General features: G+C 34.4%; 2 protein-coding genes across 2 annotated transcripts; one reads left to right on the top strand and one right to left on the bottom strand.

The window, feature by feature from the left end:
- The first annotated feature begins 2,760 nt into the window (after positions 1-2,760).
- LOC109097432 (F-box only protein 2-like) lies at positions 2,761-6,180 on the top strand. The gene is made up of 6 exons (XM_019111071.2): positions 2,761-2,902; positions 3,403-3,475; positions 4,503-4,629; positions 4,808-4,903; positions 5,005-5,143; positions 5,681-6,180. The coding sequence occupies exons 2-6, from the start codon at positions 3,439-3,441 to the stop codon at positions 5,813-5,815; spliced, it is 534 nt and encodes a 177-aa protein (XP_018966616.1). The 5' UTR covers positions 2,761-2,902; positions 3,403-3,438; the 3' UTR covers positions 5,816-6,180.
- Positions 6,181-6,789: 609 nt separating this feature from the next.
- LOC109097431 (small vasohibin-binding protein-like) lies at positions 6,790-9,425 on the bottom strand. Its single transcript, XM_019111070.2, has 3 exons — positions 9,298-9,425; positions 8,483-8,626; positions 6,790-7,476 (listed from the first exon to the last, which is right to left on the bottom strand). Exons 2-3 carry the CDS (start codon positions 8,591-8,593, stop codon positions 7,390-7,392), a joined length of 198 nt encoding a protein of 65 aa, XP_018966615.1. The 5' UTR covers positions 8,594-8,626; positions 9,298-9,425; the 3' UTR covers positions 6,790-7,389.
- Between the last annotated feature and the right edge of the window lie 3,681 nt (positions 9,426-13,106).

The raw sequence follows: 13,106 nt of genomic DNA, 5'->3' as shown, positions 1-13,106 counted from the left end.
CGCACTTTTAGAACAAATAAAGCTAAATTAGCATTTTCAAATATCATATCTTAAATTACAAAAACAGCTTCTGGAAAATAACATTTACTACCGTTAATGACTAATTATTATAGAAACAGTATTACTCAGGTAGTAGTTGAAAGATGTCTAATATCTTCCTACCACATATACTGTAAATGTGAGTCCAGCTTACATATTCTTGGAGAATACTACTAATATTACATCTTGAATATAAATCAAACAAAACAAAAGATAAACATAAATGAGCAGTAAATATTTGAATATGGATATATGATGAAGATTAATATAAGAAGCATAAACACAAAATAAAAAAAAATCAATAATAAATCATAGATGGATATGAAAATCAAGGAAAATATTACAACTTTGATTATTTGGATACATCTCCCTCTTTAACTTTCAGTTGCTATGTTGTTATGCTGCGTTGTGTTCATCTGCTTCTTCCATTTGCTCTTTTTTCATTGATTATCACTCTATATAGACTAATACAATCAGAAATCAGATACAACAATCATTTCTAAAATATTTATTACAATAAATACTGATAAATTGAACATTCACTTCAATGGCATGAGATCACTGGATGTTTTCAACCGATTTCCTATTGAATTGTCACCAACTGAACTTTTTAAAATATATAAATCAAACTACAAACTCGCTCATAAATAATGTGCGATGTTTCCATCTAACATGTATTTTGAGGTGCAGCTCGTCATATTAATGGAGTGTTACTTTAAAAAGTAATGAATTACAATATTGCGTTGCTTCCTAAAACAAGTAACTAATTGCATTACTTAGTTACTTTTATGGAAAGTAGTGCATTACCTTACTTTTTCTCGTCTGGCTTGGCCTAATTGTTCTCTATTCAGAGAAAAAAGAAAAAAAAAAGAAATACAAAAGTTATGTTTATCTAAAGTAATTTTTGCTTATGGATAGATCATTGAAGGTCAGCAGCAAAGATGTTTGCGTCATGTCCTGAGTTTGCATTTCACTGTTTTTATTTATTTTGAGGAATACGGAATCTGTTTTTGTGTGAGATGAGTAAATGCATGTTCAAAACTACAGTAACGTCATGTTCACACAGTGCACACAAAGCATCTGCACTTACTCCTGATTTCTCTCAACATGAGGACAGAAGAGCTGCCAGTCAATATATGAGATAACTGGCATTACTTATTTGGAAAAGTAATTCAGACATTTTCTTGCAAATGTAAAAGTAATGCATTACTAGTTACTTGAAAAAAGTAATCTGATTACGTAACTCATTTTAATTCAAATGCGTTACCCCCAACATGGTAGTAACCATGTTTTTTTTTTTTTTTTTTATAACCACAGTTGAAATACAAATACCATGGTAAAACTATGGTAAGTGTAGCAAAACACAGGTTTATTTATTTATTTATTTATTTTTATTTTTTTTTATTAAATGGTTCATTTTCATAAGGGATGTGTTGTCAGGTAAAAAAAAAATATAATAATAATAATAATACATTTCCTCCATAAGAGGACACAGGATGAATATAGAGATGCAGTTTTCACAGCTTTAGGATTAACAGAACTTCAGATAGTTTCCATATACTGTTTCATACTGTTTTAAGTAAAAAATATTAATTGGAAAATACTTATTTTCTATTAAATCACATTATTTAAAATGTATTTAAAGTATTGGATTTAATTATGTATCTTTTTAATCGAAATTTTATTATTCATTTTAATGTATTTTGTATGTATTTCTTTATTTTCATTTTTACTAATTGATTTTAATATATTTATGGATAGTTTATTTCTTAAATTCTTATTCAATTATATTTTTGTGGTAATTCTTTTATAATTATATGTAATATAATATTATTATTACAATGATAATAATATCGTTTTTACATTTTTTTCCCCCACATTTTTTATGCTTTTCTCCAAACATTTTCAAGGACCCGCTAGCACTTCCTAGGGGCCACCAGGGGATTCCCGGACCCCAGTTTTAAAACCCCTGGTCTAGATCAAAGAAAAGAGGTTTAGAGACAGTATATTTCTGTTCATGTGAACTTTAGCTAGCAGGAAACACAATTAAAGTTATATTTTCCTAAATTATCTTGAAAGTGAAAGTGACGTGACATACAGCCAAGTATGGTGACCCATACTCAGTATTAATGCTCTGCGTTTAACCCATCCAAAGTGCACACACACAGCAGTGAACACACACACACCGTGAACACACACCCAGAGCAGTGGGCAGCCAATTATGCTGCGGTGCCCGGGGAACAGTTTGGGGTTCGGTGCCTTGCTCAAGGGCACCTCAGTCATAGTATTACCAGCCCGAGACTCGAACCCACAACCTTAGGGTTAGGAGTCAAACTCTCTAACCACTAGGCCACGACTTCCCCAACCACTTCCCCAACCTCTAACCACTAGGCCACGAATTCATCTTTCGAGTAGTCAAACAATCCAAAGAAAACAAGAAAAATCACTTTGGATTTCGCTGCATCCAAATATCCCAAGGGATCTTAATAAAGCTTGTTAATTCCCTCGTTAAAGGGTAAAATTGTAGTGGCAATGTAATAAAGAAATTTGCATGTAATGTACAGAACTTCCTGGTTTTGGCATCCTGAAAAATTTGTTGGCTGTTGTAGAATAAAAGGTCTTTTTTCTGTATGTCACTTGTGAATGTCCTCTATAAAGTGAGTGACATTAGTGCTAATTCGCCCACATGCTGTGCTGTGCTCTGCAGAACCGTCAGAGGTTAATACAGCTGATGCAGACTCATGTGCCTCATTCTGCCAACCAGAGAAAGTCTGCAGAGAGATCATATTACAGGAAGCTCCCTCTCACCAAACACACACTCGACTCGACTGAGAGGACAGACTCAAAAGATACTCCACTCACTGTAAGTACTAGACAATTTATATGATTCATTGCTTTTTTGTGTGTGCTGTGATGCATTTACTTCATGTATGTGCAAAGATCCCACCCTTACGCTGAACAGATTTACAGCAGGAAACATGAGTTAGCTCACTGCAAAGGGCTAAGCTAGAGCTACAGGGAACAGTCAACCCAGAAATAAATAAACCACATTACAGCATTACAGCATATACTGATAATACTTCTGGTGAAAGATGTCAGCTTTAGGATAGCATTGATAGTGGATTTTAATTTATGCATTCTTTCACAATGGTTTCCTGGTGATGAACATCCTGAAAGGGTAAACGCTCCAGCTCTACTGCAGGGCTCAGGAAATGGAATCAATCTCACTTGCATGAATGATGAAAAGGACTGCTGGTTAACAGATAAAGATGCAAAGGCCATGACAGCAAATGGTTTGCAAAGTTGTTAGTAGAAAGTGTCACTGTTTACACAGTTTTATCTGCCATATTTCTCTCTGAATAGTCACCTGAAAAGAAGAAATCTCTCTGATTCAACAACATGCCTGGAAACCTCTTAAAAAATCCTAATGGAGATGGTAAGTCGACATTTACACTACTGTTCAAAAAGTCAATAAGACATTAAAAAAAGAGACATTAATATTTTTATTAAGGAAGAATTAATCAAAAGTGACCTTAAAGAAATGTATAATGTTTCAAAAGATTTTAGTCCAAATAAATTGTTCTTTTGAACTTTCTATTCTCCCAGCACAACTGTTTTCAACACTGATTATAACAATAAATGTTTCTCGAGCAGCAAATCAGCATATTAGAGTATAGAAGAATATATACTGGAATATAGAATATATTAGATTTCTGAAGGATCATCATGTGACACTGAAAACTGGACTAATGATGCTGAAAAAAATAAATGATGCTAAAAAGAATAAATCACTTTTTAAAATATTTTCAAATAGAAAACAGCTGTTTTAAATTGTAATCATTTTTCACAATATTACAGATTTTTTTGTTTACTGTATTTTTGATCAAATACATGCAGCCTTAAAAATTAAAAATTAAAATAACTTACCAGTAGTGTACTTAGGTTTTAGATTTAGGGAAAACAACCAATCTAGCTTTCTAATTAATGATCTAGTTCTCTAATAAACATGGCACAGTATACCGCAAACATTATTGGCTCTGTCATGAATTGCTTATGCTGCTATTAGTCGCTTTGGATAAAAGTGTCTGCTAAATGCATAAATGTAAATGTCAATGCAGTCACCATTTAATCACCTTTTAGCAGTGGACATGAAGTCATAACTGCATGCATAACACAAATGATTACAAAAATGCTGTTTAGATGATGTAATAGTTTAAAGAGATACTCCACCCCAAAATGAAATTTTTGTCATTAATCACTTACCCCCATGTCGTTCCAAATCCGTAAAAGCATCATTTGTCTTCGGAACACAATTTAATCTTAAATTGTGTTCTGAAGACGAACAAAGCTTTTATGGTATTGTTACGTTCATTTGCTATCACATGTAAAAGCTCTAAATAAAATGATCAGATCAGTAAAATTTACTTCAGCTTCCTTAATATCTGAAAAACTTTCTTCACCAGAGGATCTTGAACACTGGGAGCTGACAGAGAATGGAGGCGATCAATGGCGGACCGAAGACATGCCGGGGGACTGCGGACATGCTTTCAATGACGAATCAGTCACTAAATACTTCTGCACTTCTTTTGAGTAAGAGAGAATGAATAGTAGCTGAACAGATGAGGGTGGGGAAAATAAGGCAGTCTTCTGTGGGTGAAAAAGGATTCTTGTCTCTTTTATTCACACTCTCCCTGCTTATGTTTCGATATGTCTTCATTCATTATTTGTGTATCAGTGTGTTTCAGTGTCTATTTCTGTTCGGTTGCAGGCCGTGTCTAAAAAGACAAATTATTGACTTGCTGGCAGAGGGTTATGACCCCGAAAATTTAGATATTGCACAGCCAGCGGTCACTGTTGAGGACTGGTAAGCTTCGATGAAATGGACATAATGGCATGAGTTTTGTTTCGTCACGTTGTCTGTTCAATCATTTCTTTTAAATGTGTGTGATGTGTGTGTGTGTGTAGGTACTGTAGCCGAACAGACTGTGGGTGTATTTATAAGCTCACTGTGTCTCTGCTTGATGAAAACAATGAGGTCATCACTGAATTTAATTCAGATGAAGTGACCCTCGACCCTGACTGCGATGACTGCTCTTGGACAAAGGTATGAGTGCAGAATCTGAGTCCTGTCCAGTTTTGCATAACACTCCCACTTAACCTTTATATGCAAATTTGTAAACTTTGATGAAAAATCTGATGTACACAATCTAATACATGCCTTCTGATTTAAACTTTTTATAGTAAGTAAAAGTCCTTTTAGTATACTATAATTGATTCATGTCTTTTTGTACTGACTTTTTAAAGTAAACATCTAATTAAAAATAACATTTATATTTCAAGATGAGCACTTAATGGATTGAAGCAACTTAGGTTTACTTGATTATCCATACATCATTTATAAGAATGTTAAAATGTGAGTTTCAAATATTATCATCAGGCTTTTGAGGAATGTTTATTTGTCTATCTCTCAATCATCATTGTATTGCATTGGATTATGTTTGAAACAGATCTTTGATCTTAAAACTAAGCATTTAAATATCATCATAAGACATTATTGGCAGATATAGATAGTCAGCTGATATTTATACACATTTTATGTAAGTAATCTGATATACTGTTATAAACATCTCATTGGTTATAGGTGAGCCACACATTCACAGATTATGGTCCGGGCCTCCGCTTCATCTCTTTTGAACATGGCGGTCAAGACACCAAGTATTGGCAGGGCTGGTTTGGAGTGAGAGTGACCGGAAGCTCAGTTACCATAGACTTCTGAACACCAATCAGACAAAAATGATTGATTGAAAAAGACCAGAAGAATTTTCTCTCAGCTTGCTTTTAGTCTTGCACATACTGTACTACATGTAATATTTACTAAATATACAGCTGAAGGTGTACATGTAATGCTAGGCCTTTAAAAAAAAAGCATCTGATCACATTAGAATTATTTTTAGTGTTTCTTCTCAAACACTAACTACCTCTATATGCTCCTGCAAACTACACATTGAGCTTGCACTGCACTTCCAATGAAGTTTCTAACTGCAACATATCTGCAGTTAACATAATCTCCTAATGCCATATGAAATCCAAATAGGTATGTCATGCCCATGACACTAAAAATAATAAAGGAATGACAAAACATGATCTGTTCCTGGCCTTCCTTCATCAAAGGATATATTGCATTTTATTAAGACACATCCTTTTTCATATGACTGCAAGCTGACAATTTCAGGTCAGATGAAGAATTTCCCAAAATCTACTCTGCTGAAAATTCAACTTACAAGTGTATTTGAACGACCTTGCAAAAGTTAAGGGGTGGGAAGATTTTTTTAATACTTTTCAAAGACATCTTTTAAACTCACCAAAGCTGCATTTATTTAGTCAAAAATACAGTTTAATAAAAAAATAAAAACCATGATCAATATCATTTTTTTTGTATTAAAATGTAATTTATTTCTGTGATTCAAAGCTGAATTTTCAGCATCATTACTCCAGTCTTCAGTGTCACATGATCTTCAGAAATCATTCTAATATGCTGATTTGCTGCTCAAAAAACATTTATTATTATCATCAATGTTTAAAACAGTTGTGCTGCTTTATATTTTTGTGGAAAGAGTCTTGCATTTTTTTTCAGGATTCCTTGATTAATAGAAATTTCAAAAGAACAGCATTTATTTGAAATATAAATCTTTTGTAACATAGGTCTTAATTAAATGCATCCTTGATTAAAGTATTGCAGGAAAATAAGGCTCAGAGAAGGAAATCATTTTATTTATTTATTTTTTTCAAGAGATGATTTTTAATAACCAAATTTCAATCAAAAACTAAACTGTTAAAAACCGCTTGTGGTCAAAAGAACATTAACTATCATTAAAGTATGTCACGTGTCACAAATAAATTAATCATAAACCAAAAGAGTGACAACCGTATCTTATTTTTCCTTCAGTCAACATGTATTTTACAACAATTGTCTAAAATAGCTTTGTGCAACCATACATAATATTCAGGACAATAAACATGTGCATCATATAAAACATCACAGTTAACAATGAAACCATCAGATGTTTAACGTCCTATAGAGTGAATGAATGTCTTTTCACAGGGCGGTTCTCTGATAAATATGATGTACTATGATATTTTTGGTTTTGTACATACTGACCGCCGTTTGCTATGTGATTATACACTCAGATTCAAGTAGTGTGTGTGTATCAATCTCCAACGAATACATTTTGGTTTAAATGTCAGGGGAGGAAAGGGGTGATTATCAAATGGTTTACAAGAATACAAAAATATGAGTAACATCGTAGCCTAACCCTAACCTGTGTATATTTGCCCTGACACAAGTTTTTCTCATTCGGCTTGTGACTGCATCTGCTTGCAGAAGGCCTCAAACTGCTGCTGTTCAAGTTCAGTCATGACTTTGTTCAGGGCGTAAATCTGTAACACACCAGAAACAGAGAACAAATAATCTCAGATGAAATGATCAGAATCCAGCAATTTGAATTTTAAATGGAAATAAACAAAAACGATTTAAAATTTTGAAAGTCATTAAATGCAAGTAAATGAATTATTGATCATATGAATTTATACAGAAGGTTTCAATGAACCACAACATAATGCTAAAACTTAATTTAGAGTATTGAATTTTAATAATAATAATAATTAAAAAAAGACTTGTTTGCCAAGGCTGTGTTAATTAAAAATCAAAACTGACTATTTTTAACTGTTTATACTCTGCATTATTCAACATTGATAATAATCAGAAATGTTCCTTGAGCAGCAAATCAGCATATTAGAATGATTTCTGAAGATCATGTGACACCGAAGACTGGAGTAATGATGCTGAAACTTCGGCTTTGCATCTCAGGAATAAATGATATTTTAAAATACTTTGTATGTTAAACAATTCTTTTAAACTTACATAATATTTTACAATATTTTGACTATATTTTGACCAAATAAATAAATTATTTTAATTATTAAAATCTTTTGTCCAGTAGTGCTGTCACAAACTGCAGGGTGACAAAAATCCAAATGAGACACAGGTGCAAACAATGAGTACTGATGAGACCGGGCAGAGGATTATGGGGAATGAAGTCCTTGATAAAGTGTCAGTAGACTGGGCTGGAGTGCCCTCTGGTGGATATCAAGGGCACTCCAGCTGGTGATCATGTTAATTGTTCAAAATAAATAATGTTAAAATAATTTGTTAATTGTTTAAATAAACTAACTTTCACTCTAATTGTAGTAAAAATATTTATCGCAAAATAGAAGCATATTTATTTTGACTGGTAGTGAATTACCATCTTCTTTTGACTACATCACGGTAGCATCCAAACAACAATGGTATTACACAGTTTGGTAATACTCTATGTTTTCAGAAGGATTTTCAAGCACAAAGAAAGCAAATGTTTCTAAAGGTATGATCAGTACAGAGAGTGACCTCTGCTCTTTGTCTCTGCTTCAGCTCCTGCTGGGCTGATTTCTGTCTGGTCCTGTCTCCACGGGTCGGCGTGTGCTGCTTCTGTTTGTCTTTTCGACATGCTGGCTCCATTTTAGAAACAGATCAGTCTGGATGATAATTCCACTGAAATAAAGAAATGAAGATCAAGCACAGCGGGTTACTCAAGTCCCAATATTCAAGCAGCTAACAGTATACTGCAGATCGGGGAGATGCCACAGATCCCAAAATATAATGATCCTCATATAAGGAACCCCCTATCCTCTAATTTAAAAAGCATTCATTTAGTTTCTTGTATAAAGACCCAATTCATACTATGAAAAACTAACATTATAAATGTTAAAATAATTTTTGGAAAATAGTTTAGAAAAAGTTATTCTAATTTATTAAAAAAAAAAAATTCTACTAATATTAGCACTTTACATGTACTGTTTATTCACTAATTTATACATTTTATTTTTGTTATTTTAATCTTTTTCAGTCTCTATTATATTTTAAAGGTACAGTTTTTCTCATTTCCACGTTGTTGTAGTTGAAAACAGCTGGTATAGATTATTAAATAACTCCACATGTACGTACTTCAATTTGTTTTTTGCTTATTTCTGATTCGTTCAGAAAAAAACGTGTATTTAACTTCATGAATAGTAATCCATAGCTTTCAGTCTATTAGCATAGCACGTAAATCCTGTTAGGAATATCTAACGTTACCATTTATCACACAGCAAAGTCATTCTGTGTATACTGTAAGAAATACACACAAAAAAAGAGAAGGAAATAAAAGGACTCCCTACTCTTACCTTTTGATTTCTAACGAAAACAACCAACAAAGACGAGGCTAGTACGGTTTAGCAGACTTGTGTAGTCACTGATAAATAAACCCGGATAGAAAACGGAGCCTGTGCTAGAAGGTTCCTACTGTTACGTCCCACATAAGTCTAGGGGTACATGTGGACGCAACAAAAGTAAAATATTTAAAAGAGCGTTAATCTGAGTCCTGCCACAGCACCACAAGCAACAAGTTGTCGAGAAAAAGATTTTATTTTACAGCTCGTGGAACAAATACAAAAAGGAAAAACACAAGGAAGCAATAGCTTCAGGAGAGGATAAGGCCAAAATAATAAACAAAAATATAATCTAACTGGAGTAGTTTACCTCTAACTAAACTAACAAAGAAAAGAAAAGAAAATAACAGGATTGTACCCTAACTCCCTTCCTGGCCCCAAAACAGGAGAAAACAGGGTAGTTAAACAAAAAATGGCACCATCCTACAGCTTCCAAAATAGAAACTACTAAGCAAAAAACGCAAATAGGCAAACCTTAAAGTAGCTGCTAAGAGGGACATTAATAATAGCAGCTGTAAACCAAGTAACAAACTAAAAAGTACAGAAGAATATTCTTTAACTAAAACAACAGAAGTAAGGGTTGGAGAATATCACAATAAACAAAATAACGAAAATACTACAATACCAAAGTAGAACACTAAACAGCTCAACCACCACCAGTTGTAACTGCAGCAACAGCTGGGCAGGACAAAGACCAACGCTCTGGAGAAAGCTCTGGGGAACGTTTTTCCCCCCAGTCTGGTAGCTGGAGCTCTGCTTTTATGCTTGCTCACTCTTAATTGGTAAGCAGTTACAGCTGGGAGCAATCAACTACCTGCCAGGCAGATTGATAGGAGGAGTCAGAAGAAACAAGGAAAGAAAAAAAAAAAACACATTAAAAGAAAGTATAAATCAATAAAGACTTCGTCTCTGGACGTAACACCCCCACCCATAGTTACAAACTATGATTTCTCTTTGGTTTGTAAAAAAGGAAAAACAAAACTTACCACACATTTTATGAGCGTTTAGTCATCAGTATGAGCCCTTGATTAAAGCATCTGCTACTACATTGTTTCCTTTTTTTATACCTTATCTCAAGAACAAACTCTTGCCGAATAAGAGACCATCTCATTAATCTCTGGTTTGAGTTTGCCATACGAGACAGGAAGACGAGAGGGTTGTGGTCAGTGTATACAATGATATAGGGCCCATACTAATTACACAAGTAGACCTCAAAATTCTGCCATGCCAACAACAAGGCGGAGCTTCCTTTTCGATGGTACTAGTTTCTTTGGCACCTGCGTGAATTTCTTTCTTCGAAAAGTAGCATACTGGGTGTTCAATTCCTGCCTTGTCTTCTTGCAGCAACACTGCCCGGCGCCAACCCCGCTAAATCCACCTGTAACTTAAAAGGCAAAGCAAACAATTCGGGGCAGACCCAAAACACAGGAGCATGGCATAACAAATCTTTAGCAGAATCAAATGCAGATTCACACTCAGCATTCCACACAAACTTCTGTTCTGCTTTAAGGAGATCAGTTAGGGGGTGTGACACAGTAGCAAAGTTCTTACAAAGCCCACGGTAGTACCCTGTTAACCCCGCTTGTTACATGGCCGTGGGAAATCCATAATAGCCTCTATCTTAGCTTGCACAGGCCTCACTTGGCCCTGGCCAACAAATTTGCCGAGGCAGGTCACTCTTGCCTTAGCAAATTCACACTTAGCTAAGTTTAAGGTAAGATGGGCTTCCAGCAATCGTTTAAACACCAACTCAAGAGTTTGTGCATGTTCTTCCCACGTTGCAGAGTAGATAACTATGTCGTCTAAGTACATTTCACAGTTAGGAACACCTGACAGTACCTTGCATCAACCGCTGGAATGTTGCTGGTGCATTTCGCATGCCAAAAGCCATAGATGTGTACTGTAAGAATAAACAATCGGGGGTCACAAACGCTGAGATTTCTGAGGCACGGGGTGTCAAAGGAACTTGGCCAGTATCCTTTTAATAAATCTAGCTTTGTAACAAAGCTATAGCTATCCCACTCGGTCACACAGTCCTCAATTCGAGGAAGAGGAAAGGAATCAGGTCTTAGTTACAGAATTCACCTTCATGAAATCAGTACAAAATACGCCACTATCGGTATTGGGTAAAAGCAAACGGTGAAACTCCAACTTGGCACTGCAATTTACAAAAATATTCTAATGTTTTCATAACCCTGCGCGGTATTGGGATTTGCACGGTACGGATGCTGTTTAATAGCCTGCATTCACCAACATCAATCTCAGTATCCTCGTAGTTTGCGTGATGGACACATCATAAACAGCAATATATGATACTTTTCAATTAGATGGACACCCGTCCATCACACTGGGGGATGCAGGCAGATACGATAGATGTGACTGCAAAGTTAGACAAGATGGCAGAGTTAGACAGTGTACCACATGAAACAGGAAGTGATACACAGGAGACAGTTAACAGCAGTGTTAGCAACAACAGGAAGAAGTCCAAACAGGATCATGCTGAGACTTAACACCATCTCTTCTAATGTAGCCTTAAGCTGCAACACCATCTCTTATGATTTAAGTTTTGTGGATGTTGTTTTTTTAGGTAACTAGTATTATTTTTATGGATGTTGTGTGGCGTTACTTTATTTTGTTGAATAAAAAAAAAAAAAAAAATAAAATAAAAAAAAAAAAAATATAGCTCTATATATATATATATATATATATATATATAAGAAAAATAAATAAATAAAACATTAAAGAAACTATTAGTTTATTTATGACACTGTATCCTTCTTGGTACAATAAGGTATAAAATGTATAACCTTTTAGCCTATAACCTGACTTTTATTCACTGCAAAATGTGTGACAATTAGCCCTTGCCTCCCATATTAGTGATATGAATTTACAAAGCGTTGCATAAATGTATAAAAAAATTACAAAATATAAACGAATATAATATACAGTATCATACTAATTATAGTTTTTTCACGCATTTCTTGCTTTCAAAACTAAAGGCAACCACCAGAGGTCGCTCTTATACAGCTATTGAAAGTTGAGAGACCCATTGAGATGTCATTTCAGTGCATTAATTTATCTGAAAATTGTTTACTGTGTGTATAAAATTAAATTAAGCAGATGCTATTTTTATTTTATTCGGCAACAACTGGACAGACTGAGTTTCTTCAGTACTTAGAGACCAAATTTCACTTAAGCTATATTTTATATACCAGCCCCAGAGGCGCTAAATCATTCAGAAATAGTAATAAAAACATTTCACTCTAGTTTTTACCTCCCCGACACTTTGGAATTTAAATGTATTCCAATGTTTCTTTTAAATTATGTGCATGACATAATTCAAAAAAAGAACAAATTACCTAATAAGACATTTCCCCCTTAGAACAAATGGTGCTCTGGATGACGACACACTCGTATGTCACCAGAATGAAAGAAAACTGTATGTGGAGTTAAGAAAGAGTCAGGTTGTCAGACACAAATGGACCACCTAGGAAAAACTGCAAAAAAATAATTTAGCCTACATAAATTGGTTAGGCCTAAACCGATACCTGGCAGAGTCCGATGAGATATAAAAAATGTCTAAAGAGGCTCTAAACTATCCAGATTAGATTGCGTCGTTAGAGTAACAGAGGAGTCATATAGGTTAATTGTAAAAATGGCAAAACAAGACGTGTGCCTCTCAATAGCTGTTTCCATCCATTTTGGAATTTTGCAGAAAAAAAAAAGAAAAATAAAAAAAACACTAGATGGAAACGCCAAGATGC

Source organism: Cyprinus carpio, chromosome A11 (genome assembly GCF_018340385.1).
Source record: "Cyprinus carpio isolate SPL01 chromosome A11, ASM1834038v1, whole genome shotgun sequence".
Classification (NCBI taxonomy): Eukaryota; Metazoa; Chordata; class Actinopteri; order Cypriniformes; family Cyprinidae; genus Cyprinus; species Cyprinus carpio.
This window is presented reverse-complemented; position numbering and strand designations above follow the sequence as displayed.